This window comes from Fistularia commersonii, chromosome 26 (genome assembly GCF_037954325.1).
Source record: "Fistularia commersonii isolate RoL2024-O1a breed Wild chromosome 26, RoL_Fcom_v1.0, whole genome shotgun sequence".
Classification (NCBI taxonomy): domain Eukaryota; kingdom Metazoa; phylum Chordata; class Actinopteri; order Syngnathiformes; family Fistulariidae; genus Fistularia; species Fistularia commersonii.
The window spans coordinates 9,550,194-9,568,286 of NC_141309.1; the positions used below are offsets into that span (position 1 = coordinate 9,550,194).

At 38.4% G+C, this 18,093-nt stretch overlaps 1 protein-coding gene across 3 annotated transcripts in view; it reads right to left on the reverse strand.

Moving 5' to 3' along the window:
• The window catches only part of kiaa0825 (KIAA0825 ortholog), a 116,441-nt gene that overhangs the window by 49,072 nt on the left and 49,276 nt on the right, over positions 1-18,093 (reverse strand). For all 3 annotated transcript variants that reach the window (XM_086173878.1, XM_086173879.1, XM_086173877.1), the window contains exon 22: positions 16,808-16,902. In XM_086173878.1, the coding sequence (XP_086030004.1) occupies positions 16,808-16,902 (95 nt within the window). The remainder of the gene's footprint in view (positions 1-16,807; positions 16,903-18,093) is intronic.

An 18,093-nucleotide genomic window follows, 5' to 3' on the forward strand; every position in this document is an offset into this window, starting at 1 on the left:
GTTGCAGTGACATCATGACAATGGGACACTTCTCGAGCCTCAGAAGCACAAGCTGATCCATTCTGCTGATGCTAAGGCACCAGGCCTCTCTTTTCCCACACATTCACATCCTCTGCCAAACAGGGAGAGAGGGAGCAAGGGAGAAAGCAGAGGGATGAATGTGTAGACCTCACCCACAGAACCCCCATTCTCTTTTTTTCTCTCCCTCTTTCTTTCAGGGGCTAGATTAGAGAGATGGCTTAATTCTGTCTAATTATCCACCCTTTCCCTCTCCCTGCATCTCACCCTCTTTTCCCCTCCCTTCCCCCCAGTGTGTGTGGATACTAATTAGCTGATGTGAATTGTATCTACTATACAAATAGACTGGGCAATTATGTGAAAAAATTACACTCCTGCCTTTTAAAATATAACATATTTGTACCCCTCTGAGGTTGTACAGAAAAAATTAACTGTCTTTGTAGTGGACCGGTCTACAGTATGATACCTAGAAAGACGATATTCATCACACATTATCAAATTGCTTAGAAAATGGTAAGACATAAGACGAAGCCTGCGAGCGTTAATACCCTTAACACTTAACTACACTGTTGATAGACCCAACAGCATTACTGCAATCTCTACATTTGAAACATCTAAATCATCCTTTTAACTTTATTAACTCACCAATAAAAGATATGTATTCAGTCATCCATTCATTTGCTCTATGTAACAATGCTGCAATTATCTGTGAGAGCATTTGTATATAAGCTTGTTATATGTGCGCATGCACATTACATAAGCAGAAATCACATTAAGGAGATCATACATTGCTGTTGAAAGTACTAATTAGTTGGTGAGCTGAGGGTGAGGAAACTAGGCAAAGGATCCTTGTTACTTGAACCATTGTTTCCTAATCCCCTCCACACATTCATAATTCATTCCATCATGGACAGCGATGATATAGCAGTGCTCATTTTGTCTCTTTTACTTTCTCTCTGGTTTAGGAAATTATGTTTTTCCCCATCTATTTTTCATTCTTGCTGTAAGGTTTCACTGCAATCATAATACAATGTGCAAGTGAGAGATGTTCGCCTTGGGACCCGGCTGTCGGGCCATTTGACAGCTTCATCTGTGGTGTCACACTTTGATCTTTCCTGTCACTGATATCCAACGCCCCTGAACATGCATTTGCCCCCCTGCTCAAATAAATAAATAAGTACGGTGCTGTACAATGTACAGCTAAACCAGGTTATTTTCAAGCTAGTTGGCTGTACATGTCACCTATGAACAGGCTCACCTCCACCCTCACCCATTCTCCTCTGCAGTGAGGTAGATGCAGCCTCTTACAAATGAGAGTACAAATACGCACATGCGCACATGCACGTACACACAAAATATACAGAAGTAACAGAATAATTCCATATTGTTGCTTCCTATGCATTTAATTTATATTTCCAAAGTGCAATATTACAGCATGAAATAGAATAAGAAATACAGTTGTTGTTATCATATAAAGTGCAACACTAAAAAACCACAGACAGAAAAATACAGATACACCTGGTATAATTCATGGGTAGGGTTGTGATAGAGAAAAGCAGATAGCAGGAGGGAGAGCTAGAGGAGGATTGATTATGATCTGTGCTGTCAGGTTTGAGATGCTGAGATGTCAAAGATATCAGGCATATCTGTTTTCAGCTACATGGATACAGAGAGACAGATATCAGCCAACACTGGCCTCCTACAGCAGACAAAAGACACAGCCACTAAATAAGTGGGAGTGATCCAAAAGTATCACCTCAATGTATATGTTAATGACATGCCCTATCTATCTATCTATCTATCTATCTATCTATCTATCTATCTATCTATCTATCTATCTATCTATCTATCTATCTATCTATCTATCTATCTATCTATCTATCTATCTATCTATCTATCTATCTATCTATCTATCTATCTATCTATCTATCTATCCATCTATCTATCTATCTATCTATCTATCTATCTATCTATCTATCTATCTATCTATCTATCTATCTATCTATCTGTCTGTCTGTCTGTCTGTCCATCTATCTGTCTGTCTTTTGTCTTTATCTTTATTTCTATATACATAAAATCCATCAATTATATTGTACAAATTAACCTTCATTTGCATTAAACCTACATTAATACACATTTTTCCTAAGTGATCCATTCTTCAAAATGATATACAGCTATTAATAAGAGTTCACAATTACTGAGAACTTACAAGCCAAAAAGAATTACAGAAAATGAACTGCTGACACAACAAATACAGGATTTTGACACAGAGGACTTTCTTAGTAGAACTTTATGATTGACTTTAGCTGCTTTACCTGACCTGACTTGATTTGATATTTTTTGTGAACTCAGCTAGCAGGATCATTGTTGCCATCCCTCAAAGACATAAACCACCTGCCTCATCGGCAAAGCGTCCTCGATTGTGAGCATCGCCAGCCACCCCGCACACAGTCTGTTCAGCCTCCTGCCCTCAGGGAGAAGGTACCCGAGCCTCCGTGCCCGCTCCACCAGACTCACCAACAGCTTCATACAGCAGGCTGTCAGGATGCTGAACTCTCTCCCAACTCTTCCACTCCCTCCTCTCTGGCCCCCCCAGGATGCCGAACGCTCTCCCCGCTCCCTCCACTCTGCCACTCTGCTCCCTCATCCTTTCACCACAGAACCAGAAGATTGTATCTGTGGGCACTTTATAGTAAATGTTTATAGGGTAAATTTTATTGTCCACTTTACTGTTAATGCGCACATTACTATCATTTTGTTAATTTCATGTCAACGTGGGATAGTGAGAAACGTCTTCTCGATTCTTTTGTATGTCTTACATACAATGTGGAGACATGGACAATGAAGCTGACTTTTTTATTTATATTATATATTTTTATATAACTCCAACATACAAAATGCAAAATCTGCATATAATCTAAAATGAGAAACTTCAAATGTCTTCTGAATTGTTTGCAAATGACAGCTTGTGTCCTTGAATAATAATGCTGCGCGTTTTATCAGTGTGCAACATGAAGTCACCACTTTTATTAATCATGTCACATGAGAGCATGTACATAAGCGCTTCCAATACCCATGAGTATAAAGTTCAATTAAAGTGCCATATTGCAGCACAAAACAAAACTGCTGTAGATCAGGAAGTTATTGCACATACAGTGACTGCAAATGCAGAAGGACTTCCATAGGATGGTAGTAAAGAGGGTTTACCTCCAACACTAATTCTGCCAGAACACTGTCATCACATCTTGGACTTTGCCCTGTGCAATATGATTCAGTTTCGATAACAGAATTACAAACAGCCCAAAGCTGTTTTCAAGCAATGTGGAATGATAATACGTTTAGCTAGATGTTTTACCCCTGCTGGCAAAGCACAAAAGGATTGTGATACCTGTCTACTGCTGTCTCACAAATGTAGTATCTATGCTACAACTTCCTTTACTGATTGATTTTTTTCTTTTCCTCACAATTTTAAAATACTGACAAAGATCCTGTAATCAGAATCGTAAAAGACAAGTGGGAATGGACTATTGAGTAACGGTTTGAGGATGAGCATGTTTATTTTGCAAATACCTATGGAAGTTACAGGCAGTTTACCGTGTTTACCTCACACAGATACAGACTAGATATAGACTTGCACATAAAGAAGAATCTCCTCCAAATTCCAGTATTGTTGGGGGATGCTTGGATGCTAATGGTCTCTTCACTAGCCATGTGACCAGGTCTTTTGAATGAAAACAGAAACATAGAGGGAGAGATTGAAACAGGTGAAACATTCGCTTCTAACACATTTAGGAATCACGGTACAGTATATGCATGAGTGTGGCAAGTGAAAAATTGGAAAAGATTCACTTTAAGAGAAAGTGCAGATGAGGTTGGGTGTCAACTTCTACTGTAATATTTACATCTTGACTTTGTTAAAGTACAAGTACTGAATTGAGAGGTAGAGGAGAGCTATATAAAAAAACTCTGATAGAGGCTCAACTTAGGAGAAAGAATAACTAAAGGGAGGGTTTAAGCTCAAACTTCCACGGTCTCATATGAAACACTGTAATATGCACTGAATTTATGGATACTAATAGGACTTGAGAAGGATAGCGAAAACTCAAAGTGACCCTCACTACATGGTAAGAGCTTTGTCAGTGTTGACAAATAACCAGTTACAATCCAAATGTCATTTTGAGTACTTATGCATATGCAGGTACACAAAACCAGTCAAACATGACACACTAATTCACACAAAAAAGGGAGTTATGTGTTCGTCCACACAAAAAAAATACCTTCACAACTCTTGACTTTCAAATTAAACAGAAGATGAAGAGGGAACAGATTAAAAATAGGAATACGGATAGGAAGCAAAAAGTAATCTAAAAAGCTTTTTCAACAATTGCCATTGGCATTTTAATTGATTAGCCTGTTGCAGTAAAATATGCTAAACGTTATAAATCTCTGTTCATAGTGATGTAAAGGGTAATGCAGTATCTATACTACTGCATTACCACAGGAAAAAAGACACATAAAATAATTCTAGCAAGCCACGATATGCATCAGAAAATCCATCAAGAAAACAAAATGTCTCCAGTGGCGAATTAATTCAAACAGGCTAGTCTCGGTAATCATTGCAAAAACATGTTTTAAAGAAAATTAATTTAGTTCTGCAAAGCCAGTTCACAACAGAAGAAACTCCTTTGCCATAATGTTTGATAACTTTTCTTCAATTCCTTCCTTTTTCCTTTGTCTTCTGTCAAATACAACTTGGGCGAACACTGGAAGCCGTCACATCAAGGCCATACCCAAAATCTTACAAAGGGATAATACTGCAGTTGGATTAAGTGGGGAAGCTCTCAGACACCCAACCATCATTTACACACAAAAGCTGTGAAGACTATACAAAAAGGAAAACCAAACCAGTTTAGACCTTGAGGAAAAGCCCATTTTGAAACATTATGGCAGTTTTCCATTAAATAACCTAACCAACATATATTCATGAAATCCGTTGAGTAGCAGACAAATCTAAAATAAAACTATTAACCCATCAAAAATAATATTACAATTGTAAATTGTTTTTTCTTCCTCTTAATATGGCATGGGCCATAACATCATTATTTCTACTTTGTCACATTGTAGAAGATTGTGAAGCCCATCATCCAAGACAGAACATAGCTACTCCATGGTTACAACATGATCACAACCTAGTGCTATAAAAAATACTCTCATCTTGTCTGGGAGGACAGATTTACACACACCTCCAACATCAGCAAATGCTTTAAACCATCAACATCATAGAAGCAGGATAAGTGTGTCCCCTTTTTAAACAACCACTAGGTGAAAAGCCTTGCAGTCAACATGCTGAGAGACTACCAAGTGATCAAGGACTTTGAAAAACATGACCAAAACATGGTGTTTTATTTTTTTTCTTTCTGAGAAGATACCAGGGCAGGAGGAAAGGTGGGGGTGAAAGAAGGTGAAAGATGACATTTAAAAGAAACGGAAAGCTACATTGGCAAGGGAAATTGAAATTGGAGGGAAAGAGGGAAAAGCGAGTGCAAGCACAAATTTGCCATTTGCCACCAACTAGCAACCAGCCTGTTTACAACATAGAGCATATGCTGATTTATGTAACTCTGTTGAATATCAAAGTTGCAGGTATTTCACTTAGAATTGGTTCAAGGAATAGTGGGTGGAGTTAATTCTGAATGATTACAGCTGTTGTTGTTGTAAGCATTGCTGAATACAAGAAATGCATGTGGTCTTCTGATGTATCTGTGCGCATTAAATACTTTATGGCTTAATGTTTATGTTTAATGTTTATTTTGCATTTTACTGCTTATGTATACTTTATTATCATTATTTTGTAAATCTCATGTCAACATGGGAAAGTGAGAAACATCTTTTCAATTCCTCTGCATGTCTAGTGCATGTAGAGAAATTGACAATATAGCTGATTTTAACTTTGACTTTGATATTGAGGTTTTACCTGCGAATTACTGACAGCCAGTCCAGGGTATACCCTGCCTCTTGCCCAAAGACAGCTGGGATAGGCTCCAGCATCCTCTGCCACCGAGTGCAGGATAAGTGGCAGACGATGGATAGATGGATGGATGGATGGATGGGTTTACCGATGTTGTGCTTGTGTCAATTTACATTATTTTGGACACCAATGTAGTGCAGATTCTCTTTCCATACATCACTTCTTGAATGTCAAAGTTGATTTACATTTTCCTCCATCGAATGAACACTCATATGTCTAAGTATGTAGTACATAGGAGTTAATTATATCAAGTAATGAAATTGCTTCACAGGTGAGAGCAGAGAATGATAGAATGAGTGGCATGCGTATCTCCTACATAAGAAGCAGGGTACAAACTATAGACAATGCTAAAGAATCTTGCTGCATGTTTGTTTTCTTTTTTTAAAGGAATGATTTTCCACTTAAAAATATTCTTAAGTATGGCAGGGTCATTCTCATTGGGAGAGGTATGAATAAGAAGCATATAGCTGAAAAAGGAATTTATGACAAGTATCTTCAGAGTAATGCCTAGACTTTTGGGAAGTTTTAAACCCTCAGTATTTTAGTCAGATACAGTGCAGATATGTAAAGACATGTACTAAGACAAGTGCAACTCAGTGCTTAACTGAAATGGCACCAAGGGAGGGAATTGGGGCATCCCTTTTTCAGGTGTTGAAAGTGTGTCTTAATAGGTCAAAAATGTGAGTTTCTGCATATAATGATATGTGTGTATTCACCTGAGACAAAAGACAAAGAGGGATAATGAGAGCCAAAATTTTGACAAAACAATAAGCCAGCAACTGTCGTGATAGTTCATGTGAAAAGGGTTGAGTCAAGGTGTAGCAACATCCAAAAGCATGCGACAGCAAGGCCTGCAAAAAGCCCAACTATTGTATCAGTGGCAAAAAACGGTCAAACAGTGGTCACACGTGGTCACTTCCAATCCCAACATGGACCATGAAACGAGACCGTACTGTGCAAAAGAACTAACTTTTTTCTAAATATGTAAATATCACAGTTGTATTGTCCTGTACAAGGGAAGCTTTGTTACGCTTGAGACTGTGAACCGTGTGGGAGTCTAGTAATCAATATTTGCATAAATATATTTTGTTAATGAAATATTTTTCTTAATATGTGACATGTAAACTGAAGACTGTAACATTCACAGATGTACCTTATTTTCTTTGATTAACTATCAAGCATTTGCAAATATAACACATTGGCAATATGCTGAATTTATAAATTGTTACAGTTTCTTGCTGTTAAACCAGCTCTGTAATTACCTGAAGGATATTTTAATTGTCACATGTTCTACTCTTAATATTAGTAAACGCTTAAGCTCATCAAGTGAGATTGATTGGATAAATCGGTCAGAATTATGGCTAAACACGAGGCCTGCCAATCAGCAATGTGTAAGTGAGCTTGTGGGTTTTTCAGTCAGTGTGTGTGTGTGTATGTGTGGGGTTGGCTGGGAATGTGCCAATGCATGAACACATTTTCATGTTTGTTGGGAAGTGTGTGCACACAAGTGTGTTTGAAAGTATATAGGGCTGACAGCTGGGCTTGTTCAAAAGGCTTACCAAGCATTCTGCCTGTTTGGGGAGCAACAAGCACACAGTCTATCTGAACAGGGATCTTAAACCTGTGTCAACATTATAGTACAACGGGTGTAAACATCCACTGAGTCAACATACTATCTTGCTCATTCAAATGCAGGGGCAGCTCTGATACATATGAAAGTAATAAACTGTGATTGAAGAGAAATACAGTCACATGGAAACAGCATTGGTCAAAGAAGGAAATCTAAAGTAGTGTATTTAGGGATATGCTCGGGATGCTAGTGGCAATGTGTGGATGTGACACTTTGTAAAGTAAGAAGTCCATGGGTCCGTGTGTGAGTGTGTGTATGGTTGTGTGTGTGTGTGTGTGCGCAGACATGCACGTCAGTCCATCAGCATGTCGTAGTTACAGCCCTTCACTAAGTCCCAGATTAACAGTGACAGGCAGAGATCCCTCTAATTATCTCTTCCTGGACCACATGCAAATGGCAAAGCCAAGAAGAGAACAGTGATTGGCTGGGGCAGCCTGTGTGCTACTGCCGGTCTAATGAGCCTGGCGACAGGATACAACCTCGTGATGTACCACCTAACAGACCACTGCCGTTACACAGCCTCACACAAGAGCAAATCCGCATTAAACTCCTGCATTTGATTTACTAATCGCACAGGACAACAATTTTGCAAAATATATAAGTATATAAATATCTGTCTGCTTCCATGATACAAAAGGTTTCTTTTACTGAGTTCTAAGATATCTATTTTTTTTGACAGCAACAACAAATTCATAAAAAATGTATTAATACTTCTACATAGTTTAAACTCCAAATCATGAAAAATCTGATATTGGTAGTTTCCTGCTTAACATTGGTACCAGTACACATCATGTAATGACTATACTGTATTGACACAGTATACACAGACTGTTTTTATTAGGTTTTGGATTCAAGTTTTCTGTTTAACCCTTAACAATCCACCAATGCTATAGGCTCCAGGTATACTTGCCAGAACAGAACTTTGAAATAAGAGAGGAGTATACTGATGGACTGTGACAGCAAGCCATAGTCTGGCTCTTGATGAAGGACTACTGCAGTCAGCTCAAAAGTCAACTCAGTAAATCAGCAGGAAACATGGCAACAATGTCAAATAGTCCAACATGTCTTGAATTGGTTGACAAATCTATCCACTGGTATCATGGGTAAAATAATAAATCATTGGCTGAAAGAGTTGGTAAATGCCAACAGAAAGTGGACTTGCAAGATTATTTAGGCAGAACTTACCACAGACCATCGCAAAGTTAGGCATGCTGACTAAATGGATGTAAACAAGTAAATAAATCTCAAATAGAACAATTGACATTCACATGTCACCTGGAATTCTGAGTTTAAAACCATGAGAAGTACATCTCTGAGGTGCTACACACTGTCAAGATGCATACATCTCACCTCCTGGGCCTTTTTTTTTCCCAAAACAAGTCAAAATTACTTAAGCTAACAATTATTAGCTTCAATCTTTAAATCTCAAGTGACATAATTCTATGTTTTATATTTGCTTTGGTACCGGGACAATATTGAAATCGTTATTATCATATATACTGATATGATTCTCTCCCCATAGGAGACACTTTTGAAAAACAAATAACCTCTCAATAGTAGATAATTTCTCATGTCTAAAATCATTCCCCTGTGGTAATACTATACTGGAATTTGGTTTGTGACTGACAAGAATTGCCTACTTTGCATCATCCCAGCAAAAGGATTTGATAATCATTGAGGAATTTCTTGAGAAATCAAGTCTAAAATCAATAAATACATATATAATTATTTTTTGTTATACTACGATGATGATAGCTGTGCCTCTTGAGCCAAGTTGCAGTAATCAAGTCATTCAGTAGAATACGCCTTACTTGTGTGTCACTCATCAATTTATGAGACATGCCAACATGTTAATGATCTTCCAGGTAAGTGCAAGGCATCGTCATGAACTGCCTTTCAAAATACCCATTAATTAGATGTCTATCTTGAGCACAAAGTGACCTACTTTCAACGGGTGGGCAACTTTCAACTAAAATATTTTGAACCACACATGATTTAATGTAAATTGCACAATAGGTGATAGACAGAACTCTTTCTTCATTTCACTTGACCAGCTACAGTACACAAAACCTGCTATTATATGAGGCATACATTATATTTTCTGTGTTGTAACTGGTACGTCTGATGTTCCCTCTTTGTAATACATGGTGGTTGTTAGAAAAGAGTAAAGCGGGCATGGAACTGCTGAATCAATGCTCATTTTACATTCATAAATCGGACTTAAAAGAACTGCATGTTGAAAGGTTTCTTCGCAGGCTCCAGTATATGTTTATGTGTACAAAAAAACTGACTGCAGTAAGGAGTCAGGTACATTACTCTCTGGTGAAACTTTGAAAGAAAAGGAAAAATATTATTACTACATGAGTGAAAACACCAAATCATATCTTCATCAGGGAATATATCGATTTCAAATTTGATGAAAAAAAGATGACAACTCTAAAATGTTTTTAGTGAAACCACAACTTTCGTTGCTTAGTTCTAAAATGTATACTGTTTCATAGAAAATAAAAAAGCGAGCAGTAATGACTGATGTCTCTGCTCTTTGGAGTAGTTCAAGCATGGCCGTTCTGAGACAACAGATTTGCTTTGACCCTCTTGCTCGTTTTTATAAGAACAAGACAAATATCTGAGATGTATCACAGCTAGGCATCATGCTGGAGATGAGAGGAAGTAAGGGGAGACTGAGAGATAAATACAACAGTGGCAAAGACAGAGGGTGGGGGAGAGAGGTAAAGTGGGGCCTGCCTGCTTGCCTGGCTGACAGTTGACTCTGTTGGATGTGACTTTCACAGTCTGCTGGCGGTTTGTGTGGAAGCCATCACATCTGTGACTGGCCGTATGATTAATGAGCCTCTCAGACTGTCTGTGCAGGTTGAGGAGGGGCCATGGCCTTATCCCAGGCATCACTGATTTATTCGTCTTTGGGGTAAACTTCCAAATATCACAGTGAGTAAAATATAAAAGTGACCACTCACACATGTAGGCTGACACATGTACACCCTCCATTCAATTTTTGTAGAGCAGATGTGTACGCACAAAGACAGCCATGGAAAAGTGCACAAGCCCATCCCTCTCAACAACACCTCTCATCTCTCCAGCACCTGCTTACAGCTAATGAAAACCTCAATGTGACAGTGCAAATACAAGCACTTAATGTATAACCAAGCACACAAAAGATGTATTCTGTCTTCAACAACACAAACTCCTATCCTTAGCTGTCAGTCAGTGGACACACACACCAGACGATAGATGGGAGAAGAAAGAAACCCTTCCTCAATGACACTACCGCTCTTCTGATTCTGTAAAGTGACAAGTCTTTTGAATTTCTGGCCTCCCAAGATGGGGGGGGGGCTGATGATGACTTTAAAGAGTCTCTCCTTATTTTTGGCAACAACAGCCAAGAAATGTCACTTTGATTGACCTTGGGGTCCTTCATTATTGTTTGATCCTTCCGAGATTAGGGCAACCACCTGCTCAAAATGGTATATCAGAATCACCCTTTAAGTCAAACAAGTTATTCCAAAAACATTTTAGGTTCATAAATGTGAATTACTGTCGGTTACTTCTCACTTCCAAATACACAAAGCAAACACCAACCACAAGTGTAGAGTAGGGCCATTAATCCAGACACATTGAGATCTAGCTTCCTAGGTTGATCAGCGTCCACAGAGAGAGACGAACAATCTGACATATTTGTTTTTATTTTATTCCCTGAGAAAAAGGCCCGCCATATGGCAGCACCCAGGAACAGATGGCGATTGGCCACTTTCTGAAAGCACAAGTGTCTATCGTGCAATTTAAGGAGTCGCTCAAGCAAAAGAATGGCATAGACTGGCATTTTTCCACAAACTGCTATTGTTATGGACCTGAGGGGTAACAACACCAATGAGACAATACTGAAGAAATGCCTTGCTGTTCAGTACTTACATTGTAGCTCGCCATTATACGCTACCATGCACAAGGCCAGTGCTACCAAAGGCACCATATTACATATACTATACAACTAAAACAGCTGCCAACACTTTGACTACAATGGTAAAGATGAGTAATTAACGAGTAAATAACCTGTAAAACAGAAATATTCCCAATAGTTTTGTGTACTTAATGTTACAGGATAAGTATCAAGACAATGTTAAGAATGCATGAATGGCCTTGGATATTAGCAGCTTGTGATGGAGTGTAGACCCTCTCCTGTAAGATTTGTTGCTTCTTCTCTCAACTAACTAGCCACACCTTATCAACCTAACCAGAGGAACGTTTCTGGTATGGACACCCACAAGCAAAAAGGACAACCATGGTAAAAGGAAATTAACAAAAGGTACTGGCACCAGCAAAGATAACAAAAGGTGTAATATAAATGAGTTTTCTTTAACGATATTGAGAAGTGAATAATGAATAATGTATTGATTTTATAAAAGATGTAAGATAATTATATGTTAATATTTAAGTGCTAGGGATTCATATAGAGCAACTGTTTGGTATAACATTCAACTGATTCATTGAATTAGTACCCTTCTAAGACTTGATGGGGAGTACTTTTCATTTAAGTGTTAAAGGAATATGGACATTTTAATTTGCAGATCGTGAGAATGAACAGAATACATTGTATGGTATTTCTTTAAGATGAAGGATCAATGACTTTATCATTCAAACAGATTTTTTTTGTCATTTTGTCAGTAATTATCCTTTATAGCTGCTAGATAATGATGATAGATGCACTCGAGCTGATCTGAAGTAGGGCACTGTTGATCGTTCTCTAGAGGTTTGTCCATGAACTATCTCTTTGTATGATTAATAATTATATAGTATATGCCATTTAACACGTATATATTGAGATGCCTATGTGAGCTATTTTAATTTTTTCATAATTGACAATGTCAAATTAAAATATCAAATCATTATTTTATTCATAACAGTAACTTAAAGCACAACTAATCTAAACAAGAGAGGAGCAAGATGATCCTTGAGTAAACAAAATCAGTATGTTTCACAATCTAAAGATGTTGTAAAGCTGTTCTATTGGTACATTTATACAATATATCTGTACAGAACCTGCCAATTTTGAAAAAGCTATGATGAAAAAGGATAGTAAAGCTAACTTTATGATGGCTTTTAGCTGACAGGAGACCAGCTTTTTTCTTGCTGTCAGTCTGTTCATCAGCCATACATTTTTTTTTTCGTTGTCATTGTCATTCATCAAACAGCCCAAGTAACTAACTGATTATTCAGCCTCCTGGCCATTCAGTCAAAGGACCTTTTGTACATCACTAATCCAGCTTAGTTATTCCTTTAATCATTATTCCTAACATCATTGTATTGAACCCTTAGCTAGCAACAAGGCAAATTAGCAAGTTGACCTAACGTTGTTCATAAAATAAACAAGCTAAAAAGTTTGTTCAACCGCAGGCCATTTATCTGCACAATCAAACTGCTTGTCTACCAAGAAGAAAGGTCTGCAGTTCTACCCTGGGGGTCCTGAGGTAGAATTAATCATTCTGGTTTCTGCTGAAAAGCTCAATCTGCAGATGATGGATGAGCACCCGTGTTGAGAGAGCTGAAGTGACAGGTGACAAAGAAGGACACACACACACACCTGTATAAATCCACTCTCCCTCTTGTCTGGCCCCATGCTACACTGTCAAGGTAGCAGGGTGAAAGTGTTTGTGTGTGTGTTTATGTGTCTGCAGGCAGAAGTGTCTCAGCATGTGTCCTGCTCTGCTAATGAAGTCATCTGAACAGTGATTTACCATCCTGAGCGTAAAAGCCTACTGCCCTTAACTCATAGCCTTGCTCTATTAGAATGTGATATAAACCCTGGGCACAATAACTGTCCTGCCACTGTAACAATATATAGGAGGCCACTGACCATTGGGCCACATTGCTAACTCACACAGTCTCGTCAGCGAAGAAAATTATTGGCTGTGTAAGCGGCGGAAGTCATCCAAGGTGACTAAAACTTATAGCAAAGAACGCATTTTATGGCGTATGAAAAGGGCACAACAACCGTTTTTAGACAGTTTTAGAATGCATCATTATTATGAGGATTTTCATAGAATGTCTAAGATGGTATCATTTGGTTTGTTAAACAACCGGAGACAGTAACACAGTAATTGTTGTAACATAGTCTTTATAAAAACAGTCGAGGGCACTTCAGTTTATGTTTATCCAGAAAATATTTTTTATCTTCGCTAACAAATGCAGCGGTGGATCTGACGTCAATGTGTTTACCCTGTGAATGGCCTTTAATAGCTTGAGATATTTTTGACTTTGAGATGACTGCGAGAAAGACTTTGACAGCTTACATGTTGCCAGCCGCGAAACTAACTTCCTGCTCTTTGAGAGTATCCAAAGCAGAACCAAAACCATTCTCCAAATCCCCCATGAAATCTGCTCCTCTGCCCCAACAAAGAGAGGCTAATGAGGCAAATGACAGAATCTCAGACATTTTGATACTGAAAGATTGGGGTGAATTATATAACCTTTACCCCCTCCCACTCCTGTCCATCCCCATAGTTTTGGGTGTCCTGTCAGTTGTGACTGCTTACTCACTTTCTTGCGGCCTCTCTCCCTTGTTATGTCAGTCACAATATCAAACTGCGAGTCCAATCTCTTTTTTTCACCCCCTCTCCCTTCCTATATAACTTCATATTCAATTCATTCAGCTTCTAGTCATGAATGTCCCACAACTAATTTGGTTCAGTCAAGCAATGAGAGTATCTGTTTTATCATGCTACAAAACAACCTATATGGGGCAGAATGGTGGGAGAGGAGAATGTGGGTGTATACAGTATGTGTGTGGGAAGAGTAGACGCATGAACAAGATAAGCTCATCACGACACAGCACAGAACTGCGTATTTCACCCTTATTAGACCTGTGTCCTTGGCAGATGCAGAGCTTGCCCTTTGTTCGAAAAGTGTGTGTGTGTGTGTGTGTGTGTGTGTGTGTGTGTGTGTGTGTGTGTGTGTGTGTGTGTGTGTGTGTTTGCATGTGTGTTACAATGGCAGTGATTTAGAATGGATTGGGCGTAGGCGTGGAGACAAGGTGCAGTAGCCCCATGGCTCCCTGATAGCTGGCAGCATGACAGCTGTGAATGGAGAACAGGGAACAGCCTGAAGTATTGCCATCTAATATGTGTCACATACCTGCATAAATATTTATACCCGTTGCAGAGCAGAACAGGAACGGACTGGGGGAAACCGAGGATTGGGCACGATCAGTAGACTTGGCTAAAAACCTCTTCAATCAGTTGACACCAGGATTCCATCTAGCCAGTTTTTTCCACCCTTAACTATTACTTTGTGTTTCTCAAGGCTGGAGAACCTTGAGAATCTCACTCACAAATATCAAACATTTTTGTCACAGTCACATACAGTATGTGCATGTAGGCGAGAATCCTTGGTTCATCCCACACAATACATTACAAATATCCTGCTTCCATAAAGGTCCTTTCACAGCTTGGCCTCCATTGTGGGAGCCATATTAGCACTTGACCTTCAAACAAAGTGGAAGTCTTAGGCTGATAAATGACAGCTGAAACTTAAGGCAAACTTGTAAACTTGCAAAAGTAAATGTGACTGCATCGGAGGACCGACACTACGACATTCATTCATACTCACAGCTGTTTTGTCATATACTGTACTGTGTATCTGTGAACCAGCACAGCATTACACCAAATAAATGTAAATTACATTTCAACTGTCTTTCCAAGTCAGAGATAGTAACATTTTAAGGGTTGCACCAGCTCAAACAGTTCCTCCTAAGTACACATGAATGATTTCTCATGTGTATTTCGTAATTTAATACTAGTAAGGTGCATTGTGATGGATGCTGACGGCGACCAAGTGCTACCTTCAATAGTTGTTTAGTGTTGCCAGTGCATTCACCTGGAGTAAAATATTCCACTTTTGATTTTGGAGTGGTGGGAGCATTTTTTGATGTTCTTATGTGTTTACAAAGGGGTTTCTAGGAGTGATTAGTTTGTTTGTTGCAGAGTGAAAGTTGTTTTAATAACAAATTAAACTTTGCATGACAGACACCACTAACACCTTCTGAATAAATCAATACATACATACACTTAAATGCACTTAATTGTATTCTATCATTGAATATGGACATTAAAAAGCAAACTTAGCACTTGCTAGAAAGCAACTATAACTAGGTATGGGATTATGTAATTGTTAAAAAACAATTTTGAGATTTTAGGTAGGAAAAAGCAAAATTTCATTACACTAAATATAACCAATAACAAAGCCACGATGGCCTAACAAGTTTTTGTAAAATGTTACGAGAAACTTTAAACCGTCCATACTGCCAAGTGAAAACAAGGTAATAGCAATTTATCTAATGCAGAGAACCTTTCATTTAAGTGTGAAAGGAGTATGGAGAACATTTCAATTTTCACATTGTGAGAAGGAACCATATGCTATTTCTTTAAGATGGAGGATCAATGACTATTTCTAACGGAGAATTTTTTTGTCATTCTAACATAGTAATTATGCTTTATAGCTGCTAGATAATCATGATAGATACACTAGATCTTGTCTCAAGTCCAGCATTGTTGATTGTTCTCAGGAAGATTTGCCATGACCTGTCAAAAAGTATGATTCTTTGTGTGAGCAAAAATTATGTAGGATATGTCATTTAACACATGTGTATTGAGATTCCTACATGAGCTATTTTTTCACAATTGATAACATTTAATTAGTTTATTCATGTTGGTTTCATTAAGTTTAATGCCATTTTGTGGCATTACAATTTAAAATCATTATTTAGTTCATGACAATAACTTAGTGCACAACTAATCCAAACAAGAGAGGAGTGAGATAATGCTAGATTAAACAAATCATTATGTTTCACAATCTAAAGATGTTGTAAAAGCTTTTCTATTTGTACTATTATACAATATACCTGTACAGTACCTGCTAATGTTGAAAAAGCTGAGCTAACAAGGATTGGAAAGCTTGCCTTATTATGGCTTTTAGCTGACAGTGAACCACCTATTAATGCTGTCAGTCAGTTCATCAGCCATTCCAAGCCATGTCAAACACTCATGAAAATATGACACAAAAAATATGCACTCATGCAGACAATACATGTACTCATTGGTTAATAAGTGAACTGACAGTTTTACCTGTTGGCCAGCAGAGTTTTGAAGGTGACCTGGCACATTCCCTGATAAGCTGGCAGCAGCCTTGCCCAGTCCCAGGCCCAGTCAACCACAGCCCTCTGTTGATATATGAGGATAGCGTATTGTTAGTTATTAATCAGGGTTAATAGCATCAGTGCATTACTGCTCCAGCTGGGACACACTAACAAAGGAGGAGGGGGGTCCACAGTACAGACCACCGACACATGGCGATCAATCATGTCCACACAAGAAGGTTTTATTCCAATAAGACAGCAATTAATTTATAAATCCATTTGGTGGGATGTAGCTATCATTTATAGAAAGATAAATCAATTTCGGGAGGGAGACATTATTCTTCTAAATGCCCCGTTTTAAACACAAACGCCGGACACACGCATGCACGCATACAAGCATGTACACACATGCACACTTGCACGCACACGTACACACATGCATGCATGCACACTAGACCCCAACCAGATCATTCTCCCTTTAGTCTGTTCCCACTCCTTCTTTCTCTCCTTTTTTTGTTGAATTAAAAACACACACATGGTACTGGCAACAAATTACAAAAACAAATAAAAATCAGATTGCTTTAATTGCTACAATTTGACTCCTCACTCTGTGTTGGGTTTTCTTGACAAAAGGAGAGGGACTTCCCCAATTTCCTCCATCCATTATTTTTCTGTGATCCTTCCTCATCGGAGATTGATGGATGTAACTTTTTGCCCCCCTCCCAGCATTCTATTTGACAAACATCACAGGTACCTGAAGCGTTGAAGGCATTTTAATCATTCTCTTAATAAGGTGTTTCTATGCAAAGCTATGCAGCTTGCTGTGATAAGCCAAAAAACAGGCCTTAAGATTAAAATGTGTCTGTCCCTGAAACACAGTATCGTCAACCCAGCTACTATTGCAAGAGATCATAAATTTAGAAACACACCATGTTAAAAGTACAAAGACAATACATCTATCTGGGGGAAACACCAAACTATGCTGATTGTTTTTAACAATACAGCATTGTTTCCCTTGGCAGGAAGATGAAAAAAAGAGTTACTTGAACCTCTTAAACTAAATTAAAAATACCTGTAACAAGGCATACCAACTTTAAAGAGTGCAAAAAAATAATAAAATCTCACAATTATAGAGAAGTGAACCTGGTGGCCCCCTTGGGGACCAGTTAGGGGTAAGAGGGTTCACAAGCCACAAAGAGGCACACTTTAAACCTGCAATCTTCTTTAACATACCTATTTTATAGGAAAAAGAAAATGTGTTTGATTTGTTAGATG